Source organism: Astyanax mexicanus, chromosome 11 (genome assembly GCF_023375975.1).
Source record: "Astyanax mexicanus isolate ESR-SI-001 chromosome 11, AstMex3_surface, whole genome shotgun sequence".
In the NCBI taxonomy this organism is placed as follows: Eukaryota; Metazoa; Chordata; class Actinopteri; order Characiformes; family Acestrorhamphidae; genus Astyanax; species Astyanax mexicanus.
Window position 1 is genome coordinate 2,580,002 of NC_064418.1, and position 11,592 is coordinate 2,591,593.

General features: G+C 39.8%; 1 protein-coding gene across 1 annotated transcript; it reads right to left on the bottom strand.

The window, feature by feature from the left end:
- Positions 1 to 2,529: 2,529 nt before the first annotated feature.
- On the bottom strand, positions 2,530 to 11,592 carry si:dkey-229b18.3 (uncharacterized). The gene is made up of 7 exons (XM_007227733.4): positions 9,415 to 11,592; positions 8,155 to 8,228; positions 7,814 to 8,048; positions 5,338 to 7,607; positions 5,045 to 5,245; positions 3,736 to 3,838; positions 2,530 to 3,542 (listed from the first exon to the last, which is right to left on the bottom strand). Exons 1-6 carry the CDS (start codon positions 9,752 to 9,754, stop codon positions 3,737 to 3,739), a joined length of 3,222 nt encoding a protein of 1,073 aa, XP_007227795.3. The 5' UTR covers positions 9,755 to 11,592; the 3' UTR covers positions 2,530 to 3,542; position 3,736.

An 11,592-nucleotide genomic window follows, 5' to 3' on the forward strand; every position in this document is an offset into this window, starting at 1 on the left:
CACACAACAGATAATGCACACTGTGTGTATAATGTATGATGCATTATGGGTATGAAGAAGTAATTTGGTGTCATTTCAGAAGTTCTTTATTTATAGTTCTGTTTATTTAAAGTTCTTCATAAGTATCAGATTCTGGGCTGATCAGCAGACTTCCTGCAGGAACTTCCTGTGGATGGGTTTTATCAGAATACTGTACTTTTGGGCAAATAAATGACAAACATTTGCTTTTGACTATTTATAATATTTACTACACAGACATATTACAATAACAGCTCGAGCTTTACCTCAGCAAAGAATGGAAAGTGTAAAATAATGATTTCTCAAGGTTTACTCTGAATAAACACATTATTACTAATGTACAGGAACGTTAACTTTCAATCTTTCAATTTAAAATTTAAATTAAAGTGCATTTTATATGTTTTAAGTGGTTAAACAGCATATTTTTTAAAGTATTTCCAAACCATCACTGATCATCAGTAAAGTTTACATTTCATTTGTAAATGAAGGGATCAGAGTCTGGAGGAAGAGTGGAGAGACACACAGTCCAAACTGCTTGAGGTCTAGTGTGAAGTTTCCACCAATCAGTGATGGTTTGGAGAGACATGTCTGTCATCTGCTGGTGTTGATCCACTGTGTTTTATTATCAAGTCTAAAGTCAGTGCAGTTTTGTTTTCCCACAAAATCTTACAGCACTTCATATCTTACAGCTTCCCTCTGCTGATAACAACTTTTATAGAGATGTGGATTTCATTTTCCAGCAGGAGTACCAATTGGTCTTTTTTGAGATGCACTAGTATATAAGCCTTGAGTGACAACCTGCTCATTTATCTCTACTCGCTCCTCTTCCTCTGCTTCCTCTGTTGTACTGAAGTTGTTACTGCAGGCCTCTTTTTAGTTGCTTTTTGTTTTTTTTATGTCTGTTTGTGTTCAGTGAATGACCCTGTTCTGTTTTAAAAGATACTTTTTGATTTTCTAAAATTATTTGAATTAACTTCATATTTTTTAACAACAGCTCGAGCTTTACCTCAGCAAAGACTGAAAACTGTAAAATGATAATTTCTTAAGATTTACTCTGAATGAACACATTATTACAAATGTAGAGGAAAGTTATCTTTCAGCTTGAATTAAAGTGCATTTTATGTGTTTAAATAGCATATTTTAATAGTAAATTTCACACTTCATTTGGAAATCAAGAGAGCAGAGTCTGGGGTATTTTTAAGTCTGAGCCAAATGACATAATAATTCAAAATTATTTGAATTAACTTCATATTCATATTCAATAACAGCTCAAGCAAAGAATGGAGACTGTAAAAGTTTTGTTTTTGCATTATATTCAAATAATCAAATTGATTTCTTACAGGTTTGATTAATACATAAATAACACTGATATCTCTTTCTCTCCCCTTTTAACTAAAATCTTTAAACTAAAAACTGCACTCTTTTTTTTTTTTACATGGTTGTAAATCATCATCAGTTCAGGTAAAGATTACAACGGTCTCTGGAGATTTCAGCCCCTCTTCCATTAACTCTGTGCTTCGTGTCTGAGCTCCCACCACGATCCAGGATGACAAATGCAAACAGACTGAGACACATTTGAATGGAGTAGACACGATCATTTTCATAGAAATGTGTTTACAGTATGTTCCTAAACTGAGTACACCCCTTTACATTTCTGCAAGTATTTTATTATATCTTTTCATATGAATAAATCTTGGGTATAATTTAGAGTAGTCAGTGTGTAGATTTACTGTCCTCTGAAAATAATTTAACACACAGCCACTAATGTATTAAAAGCATAAATAAAATAGTGGCAAAAACTGTACAAAAATATAAAGCCTGCGTTGAATAATCATTTTAATGTGGCAGTGAAAATGCAGGTCAGTGCAAAATGCGTATAGAATTTCTGCACAACTATGCACATTTTCATATAATGTTCCATAAAACACTGCAAATGTTAATGCTACTCCTATTTCATCTATCAAAACATAAAAAAAATCTAAAGCATTAGTGTGGCCCAGGCAAAGATCTAGATTTACCTTGGCCTGTCACAATAATTACAATATCGACTTATCAAACAATAAATAGACACTACCTCAATAATATTTGTTAATCGTGATATATATTGTGTTCATTTGAATGTTTGAATGTCTTCAATAACTGCAACTATATTCACACAATGTGGACTGCAGCAGGTAAAGAAAAGAGTATACATTTCGCTAACTATGCTTATTTAAAATTGTGTTGTATTTAAAAGGGTATAAATGCTTTGTATTAATGTCAGTTATATTTAAATGTCTTAAAATGACAATATCTTTTTATCGCAATAATTTCTGAGACGATATATCTTCTACAAAAAAATGCTTTTGTGACAGGCATATATTTACCTATATTGATTGCTATGGAGACGGTCTGTAAAAAGTATAGTTTTAATGAGGTTTGTAGTGCCAATATTATTGCATTGGTTGAAAAGAATCATGTGCAAAAACATTTATTCAGTGTTACAGTGTAAAAGATCACACAATCACAAAGTAAAATGTAAAATTTATTCATATTGATATTGGTCTTTTTACAGTTTGAATTCATTTGTGGTTTGAGACTTAAAATCACATTTAAAACTTCAAATAACTTCACTCCATCACATCCCTGTGGAAGTTTCAAGTCTAAAAAAGCTGAATCTGAAAAGGACGTTTCTGATTACTATAAAAACGGTTTCTGACAACCTTAAAAAGAAATTCCAAAAACAGTAAATTTACGGAAAACTTGTCGTGTTGAAAAGTCACATTCAGCCTTGCAGAGATTCCCTTATTTTAAAACAGAGACAGTAACTACTTAAAAGTCTGAATGATGACACGGAAAGATGCATCTTAAGAGACCTGCCTCCAATCAGCAGAGATTATGTTCAAAGCATGGCATTTTAACCCTTAATCAGCAATTTCCTGGTCAGCTTCTCCTAACCATCCCTCTTTACTCAGAAAACGATTCAGTGCCACTAACATCTGCCTTGGTCTATTTTCTAATACATTATCATCAAATCACCACGAGTTAAAGGTGGATCATAAGCTCCACCTCAGCAGTCGTTCAAGTACGTCCCAGTCCATCTCACCTGATCACTCAACAAGTATTCTTAGGTTTTTAAAAACAAAGCTACCGTTTTAAGTGCACTCAAGATTACGCTATTTATAAAAAATAAATTGTAATAATAATAATATAATAATTGCAGTAATTACAATAGTAGTAATAATTTTAAAGCATTCTACACAATCCTCATTTACAAATATCACCATGACCATCAGGCTCCACCCCTGAGAGAAACATGACTGATTCAAGTCCCCATCTGTAGCAACTGAAACACATCTTTTGTTTGGTAATTTAAATAACAATTACGATTACTGTACGGAAAATTCACACAATACCAATAACCATAATTACATCTACAAACTGAACCTCATTCTCATGACAGATTCTTGGTATTTACAGTTGTGATATTTCAAGAAAACAGCCTCCTTCCTCGCTGCTACGTCACACTGCTCTGTGTCCTCCTCCTAGAAAGTAAGACAAAATTAAAGATACGTTTAATATAAGTTTACAAATTGAACTGAAAAAAATATATATAAAATATATGTTCAGTCAATTTTAAATCAATCAGTGATTTAGTCAGTCACATATTTGGTCCACAGTCCTGAAAATGAAAATATGTGCATGAATATTTGAGCATTTTTAAGGCTTGAGCATTACCTTACGAGGCAGAAATACACTGGCGGCATTTGTAGAGGGATGGATTGTGTGTTCTTATGTGACTCCTCACATTTTTCTGCCGGAAGAATGTCTTGCTGCACAGCTTTTGGAAAGAAGGGTAAATGATGGTAAGTTAATTGTCAAAAAAATATACTAAAGCAAATATAATACAGAAACCAGGAGCTTAACACCGCCAGAATTAACAGTATATGAACAAACTTTCACTGACTGTATTGTATTGTACTGTATTGTAACAAGAGGATAAGTATAGTGTAATGGCATGCCAGGAGAGTAGTACTGTAGTAGTTTCATGATTGTCATGATCCATTAAAGCTAAAAAAAAAAAAAAAATGCTGCGGTGTCCTGCAGGTATGGCAAGTAGGACTGTAGGGCATCTGCACTGAATGAGGAGATAATTCTTACCAGACATCACTGGTCATGGCTATTACCACCCACCCACCCAATACTCTAAATTGATTTGGTGTGCATGTGTAAAATGTGTGGTATGTATGTATGTATGTATGCATGCAAGTTTGTATGTGTGTAAATGTGTGTATGACTGTGCCCAGGTATTAATTGGCACTCTGTCCTGGGTAAATGCTGTAGTGCCTAATGCAGTCCTCCAGGTGGACGGTCATTTCCGGTTAAGAGTATGCTGTGCGGTATTGGCTGACGCTTCTCACCGGTGTGTGGATGAGTACTGAGTACGAATGTTTGCGTGTGACACATGTAAATTGTAAAGCGTCCTTGGGTTTCTAAAAAGGCGCTATACAAGTTGAACTTCATCACTGCGCTGTGCACTATGGGTGTTAATTTCTATGATCTTATTTTCAGACTATGTGATACTGTGACCTAAGAATCAGCTCATTTGCAAGCTGTTTCCCTGAGGTAACACTTCGTGATCATTTTTTTATCTAGCTCTACATTGACTTCTGGCATGTCTGTGTATAATACAGAGGCCCACTGCACTTTTTGTTTTATTTTCTTGTGTTTTGTAACATATCAGCAACATGTTGGCTATTTTATTGCATCAACAATGTTCATGACTTGAAAAATCACAGACTTAAATCAGTGTCTTCATATGAAGGACTTCCAGAAAATGAAGTATTTTAGCTGGTGGAATCCTTTCAAAGTTCTTTCATATTTGTAACCCTATAAAAATTATTTCTGGTGGTTAAAAGTGCAGCACAGTCTACTAAGATATTTTTAATAGTTTGAGGAGTATCACAGAATTGGCAAGCTAGGGTCTGTTCGCCAACCAGGAGGTCCACTGCAAAATAAATAGTGTTTAAATAGCTTATTAACTTACCGGACATGGCCAGTGTTTGCCTTCAATGTGCCTCATACGGTGCATGAGGAGGGAATCACAGTCCCTGTAAGATGCTCTACACTGCAGACACGAGTGAACTCCACTAGACCGGGCACCCTTCATCTGCTTGAGGCGAACCCGGCGGATAGATTCCAAAATAACGGTGCGTCGGCTGCTCTTGGGATACAATTTCTTCACATTCTTTAAAGAAAAAAAAAAAAACAATTGATTATATAATTGATACCAAACTTTGGGAATTTAGTAATGTACTCTAGGAACATAGTCTCTAATACCTTTGTCTTTGGTGGCTCTCTCTTAACTTTGCAGTTCTTTTTGCTGACTTTGTGCTGTGTGGAACTTTTGTTGGACTTCTGTTGAACTTTAGACCGCTGGGACACCCTTGTGCCTTCTTCTTCCTCCTTCTTCACTCGTACCAGAGTCCTCTGAGAAAAAGGAGGCGACCTGCTGCCAAGCCCAGCCCAGTGAGGGCCATTTAGACCAGTCCGGTCTGGCATAAGTCTAGCCGCTATTCTGTCCCGTCGGTCAGGCGACGTATTGCTAGGAGATGCAGCACTGCTGTGGGAGAAAGAGCGAGTCAAACAAATATCCACGCTCTCATCTTCTCTCTTGATTCCACCCGGAGGACGGCAAAGTCCAAAGAGAAAGCCCTGGTCCAAAAGTTTGACGGGAGGTTTGCTCTGACGTTTACCCAGATCAGAAACATCTGTGGTCGGGAAGGGCTGTGTCAGGGGTAGAGGATCTGCTGGCTCTTCTTTGATGGTTTTATACAGAGGATTGTTGTGGTAGTGCTGGTGATTGGTAGAAGAAAGACTCCAACTTCTTGCACCCTGAAGAACTTTAGCTTTTTCTTCCATTCTCTTTACTCCACGTGCCAAGTTCTTCTTGTCCTGATGGACCTGATCTCTTCTACCTACTTTAGTTTGCTGAGGTTCTAATTTGGCTGACGGACGGTTACAGCTATGCTTAGTATTTTCTTTGACTGGCTTGTTCAGTCTCGTACTTTTGCATTTCTTTGTTGTAGCTGGTGCAATATCATATCGCAAGGTGCGCTTTGACTTTGTGGCAGTAATTCTTAACTGGCGTTCAACTGGTGGACCCTTTTTCCCGACAGGTTTTGATTTGGTTTTGGTAGGAGTCACAGCTGGCTGACTCGTGATGACAGATTTGGTTGGTTCGCGTTTTGGGGTTACTTTCCCTAGTGTAGCTTTCTTTTGAGCAGCGTGGGCTCCTTGTACTGTGCCTTTATCTCTGGCTGGAGGTCGACCTAGTGGTTTGCTTGGTTCGCCAGCTTGTCTTCTCAGTGGACGATCGCTAGGAGATGCTTTAGAATCTGCCTGCAATGATGACTGGCTACGAGTAGTTCTAATACTCAAAGGCTCCATCTGTCCAATTGCATCCCTCTTTCTCTTCATCCTCCTATCCAGAGGAGCTTCTTGGGGCTCTGACTTTATTACTTTCTTCAGAAGATCCATTCTGGTCATGTCACAGAGAGACAAAGAGGAGCTGACTCCCACAAATTCTCCTAGACCAGATGCATAGCCCCCTATTCCTTGTGCACGGGGTTTGCGTCGGGTTGTTAATGAGTAGTCGCTAACTTTTAACTTTCTAAGACGTTTCTTTTGCCCCCAGCCTGACATCTCCTCTGGGCCAGGAACTAGAGACTTTCTTTGCAAGCCTAGAAAGCTCAGGAGCCGATATTTCTCCTGAGCACGAGGACTGTGTACTTCATCTTGTGGTACAGCACCACGCACTTCGTCCTCCGCTGACTCCTGCTTTATCTTCACAGGTGTTGCATGAGTCACCTGAGACTGAGCTGAGGAAAAATCAGATTTTGCCCTGTATATCCGATGATAAGAGGAGCACTTCCTTTTCCTCTTGGTAGTGAGGTCGATTTTGGGCAGGAGTCTACGTAGGGCGAGTGCAGCTCCCGGGCTGGAGCGAAGGAGCCGACGGGACGGAGAAGAAGATCGAGTGGAAGTGGAGGGAGAACTTGAGATGACTGATGAAGGGCGAGGGGATAGTTTCCTTTTACTGGATGGAGATTTAAAGTCCATGAGTTTCATCCTGCGTGTTGGGCTGCAAGGAAAGCTTTCATCTTTTGAATGAAGGCTGGAAAGAACCTGGCTTTGGTGCTGAGTTGATACTGGATAGTCAAAACCCTCAACGCCAGATTCATCTGTCCCTTCTAAAGAATGTGCTTTACTCAGCATGGGGCTATTCCAGGAAGGCCCTGAGACTGCCCCTGGTTCTTCCTCTCGCTTCCTCTTAAATCCCACTGTCCTTCCTGAAAGAGAGAACCTGTCTCTCAAGTTGTTCACTGAGGAAGATCCTGGCATTTCTGAGTGCGTTTGGAGCTTCTGTGCTTTGGAGCTCTGATGGCCAGGTTCTTGCTCCCTTTGGATAACAGAACAGACTTCCAAAGCATGCCACATACGGAGGTGGCGAGCCATTGTAGCTACTTCCGTCAGAGTGTCCAGGGTCAGAGTCAGTGTGGAAGTATAGCAGTACTCAAGCAAAGACAGCAAGCTCTCCTCACTGAAACCTACAAAACATTAATGAAGAATGATAAATCACCTTAAAATGAATGAATTTCTGGACACATTTATTTCCAAATCATAGGTCTTCGACACCAGTTCAGGTTTTAAAAATTAAGATCAGAGAAAGACATGGCATGGATTTATTAGAACATACACACCATTCAATGAAATGTCTTAAAAAAAAACTGACTGTTGTATAAAAACTGCTCACCTGTGAGGTCAACCTGAGGCTGAGGGTCAGTGGCAGAGTCCATTTCAGTAAATAACTCCTGGAAATACTCGCTTACAGCTGCCAAAACTGCCTTGTGGGCAACAAATGAGTGGCCATTGCCTGTTTTCAGTGTGATGTCACAAAACATCCCTGCCTCTCGTTGGCTGTTGAGCTTGCTGAGAACTTCATGGCTGTGTGATCTCACCATCCTAGAGATGTTCCCTGCGTCCAAACGCTATATGGGAGAGAAAATGAGAGAGAGAGTGAACATAAACAATTGTATATGCCTATAAACTAGACCAGCTAGACAGGAAGCAATGTTAGAAAAGTCAATATTTTACCTCTGCTCTTTTAGTCAGGGATAGGTGGCATTCATCACAGCTTAAAACAAAGTCCCGGACCTGAAAGTACATCCCTAAAAACAAACACACAAACCAAAAAAAAATAAAAAATACATTATGTTGAATCAATGTCTGGAGAGGAGTTTAAAGTTAAAGGTGCTCAATACATAGCTCTTCAAAGCTCACATACTCTCCTAACACCTCTAACAAACTCATTACTTCTATGAACTACTTTCTTCATACCACTGATGCCCATCTGACTTCCTGAAGGACTTGTCTAAAAATGTTCTACACCCTCTATTGCTAAATGTACATTTTTACTGTAGGTCATTTTGAACAAGTGTCTACCAAATGTAATGTAATGAAGACTTTAAACACATTTGTAAGTTACTTTAAATGTTAGTTTTCTATATTACCATGAACAGCATATAACCTACAGATTGTTCACAAATGACTCACAAAATGTAAAGTCTAAAGGAGAAGTAATTTACACACACTGTCACAGTGCAACAAACTGAAAGGAAAAGTTGATCACACTGGAAAGACAAGTCCCAAAAGGCACTTTGTAAGACTAGTGAACTGTGCCAAGTAACTTCTGCACAAATCCTGAATCCTGAGCCCTGACGTATGTGGTGCACAGAAGAGTAAGGGGCATGACAACTGCCTGTTATCTTTGCTCATTGCTAACCTCCTAGTAAGGTTACAGCACACAGTTAACATCCTATGACAGTCAAAGAAAAAGATGACTTAGTCTATTTGACTAGCTACAATATTATGAAAAACATGGAGATCAGAGAACTGGATACTCTAAACTGCCCAGAAAATGTAATAAGCTTTGCATGTGTACTTATAGGATTGTATTGTGTGTATATAAAATGTATGCATGACTGTATGCCCAGATATGGATTGTAAAATGCTGTAGTGCAGACCAATGCAGTCCTCCAGGTGGACAGTCATTTCCGGTTAAGAGTACGCTGTGTGCTATTGGCTGCAGCTTCTCACCAGTGTGTGGATGAGTAAGTATGAATGGTTGTGTGTAAAACGTGTAACTTAGTTAGTAACTTAGTGTAACTCTAGAAAGGCGTTATATAAGTGTTCAAGGGAAAAGTTGAGCAAGTGGTTCATCCAGAAGATGACTTATTTGCTTCAAATGTTGGCTGCCACAACAGCAAAGGTATTGTTGTTGATATTGAAATATAACAGACAATATAATACTGGACATATACATACATAATACAGCTATAATTATGTTTTACATACCTTCCCACCAGTAATGCTCAGCTACCAATCTGTAGGTGTCCTCCAGGGTGTGGTGAGGCTTTCCATTGGTCCTGGAGTGAAAAGCCTCTATGGACTTGAGCCTCTTGTCCTCAGCCAGAACCTCGCGGTAGTGCACGCAGCCCTTCTCCAACTTTTTACGGTACATGGAGCCGCCAATGCTCTCGAACAAGGGTGAAGAGAAGGAGGAGGATGATGAGGATGAGGAAGAAGAGTAGCTTTTGGCGGCGTGGACGCCATTGAGGTAACCCGCGGTGTGTTTCCCAGTGCACAAAGTGTCATCGCCGGTACACTGCGGGTTATATGTGCACTCACCGGCCATATTTCTCCTCCACCGGCTTCCTTATTTAAGCCTTTATCCTTTAAAGCAAAGTAACTTGGTCTATATTCGATTCCACAGAGAGATCAGGGGAGGGGACATCAGGATCCAACAACACAGGGTAGATCACAGGCTAAGAAAAACAAAACAGGGATGCTCCCAAACAACGTCCCATAATCCTGCAGCAAAAAGTCCAGTTTATTAGAGAGTCTAGAAGTTCAGTAAAAGTGCAGCAGATTAATCCTAGATTCAAAGCAAAGCTGTTCATGCAGGCTCTGCTATCCAGAGGACGAGCTCCTCGTTGTGGTTGTTGTTTTAGGAGAGTTTTAGCTAAAAAATAATCCACATCTACCTAATAATCAACAGCTTTGAGCAGGCAGACCCACTTCCAATGATGCTGCTCTGCACTTTCCATTTGCTCTGGAGACCACGATGCTCCTCAGCACTGTCCCATTGTAGCATCGTAGCAAGACTCAGAAAATCTATGTTAGAACGTTTTAATAGTAGTAGTGGTTTTAGCAGCTAGGAAGCAGCTGCAGGACCCTTTAAATGAACATGTTAACTATGTTTACTATGTTCACTATGTTCTAGTTCAAGGCTGAGCAAAAACTCCAATCCTGAAGGGGCAGATTCTTCTATTTAGCTAGATATATATCTTACCTAAATTGTTTGTGTTTGGTTCTACTAAAGCACACCTGATACAAGTCAGCTGTAAGTTAAGAGGCTAACGCTAGGTTAGGTCTGCACACTTTGCTCTAAGAACCCTAAGCTAACCAAGGCTGGTGGGGTAACTAAAGTTAGCTAGTTAACTTAGCTGAGTAACCTAACCTATTAAAAGTTAGCTTAGCTAGTTACAGACTAGAGCAGCACAGATGTGAAAAAGACACGTGCTGGCTACTTAACTAGCTAGCTAACTAGATGAGTAATAAGTTAAACTGAGATTAGCCAGTTTAGCTAGCTAGTTAGCTAGAATAGCTAGTTAGCTGGGTTAGAGGTTTCCCCAGCAACCACACCAAAAGGCGTGGGACTAAAGCTGCATCTCCAGCTTTAGCAGATGGATGAAACGTCTCGTGTATTGTATTACTTTATCAATATAAGTTAGAGAGCTCCTGCTTTAGCTAGCTTAGCACTTTTAACTCCACCAGGCGAGGCTGAAACACAACAACCAAATACGTTAGAGATTGAAGCTCGTGCTGGCCGCCTGTTTTTTTCTGTCAGCTTCAATTACATCAGCCGCGTGCTGTGTCTCTCTGTCTTTCAGTGTGCGTAAATGCGTCTGTGGATAGCTAGCGTTACGTTTTTTATCCAGGTTAACGCTTGCGTTTATCCATCTACACAACAAGCAAAACAGCACATAATCCTCGTGTTTAAGTGAAGAAGTGCGTCTGTGTCCAAGTCCAGCTCTTGTCTTTTTTTGTTAGCTAGTTAACTCGCTAGCTAACTAGCTAACTAATAAATAAACTAGCTAGGTTAGCTAGCTGCTAACTACATGCATCCATACAGAGCACCGTCGTAAGCATCGCCAGCCCGACGACCTCCGCGCTCACACTCGCTCCCTTGCTCCCTCGTTCACTTGATCCCTTGTTCACTTGCTCCCTATCTCCCTCACTTACTCTCTCACTATCGCGCTCTCTCTCTATTCTCCAGCATCTAAAAAAACCCCGCCAAAAACACAACAGATCGTCAACAGAAGCACCGTCGACCCTCCGCGCTCCTCTCCTTCGCCGCGTAGCCCGTTAAAATCCACTCAAAAGATCAAAAACACTCCAGTTCGGCTGTAACTCGTAGCTAACCTTCTGCTGCTTACCATTTTTTTGTCAACCTAACTTCTCTCCTCGACG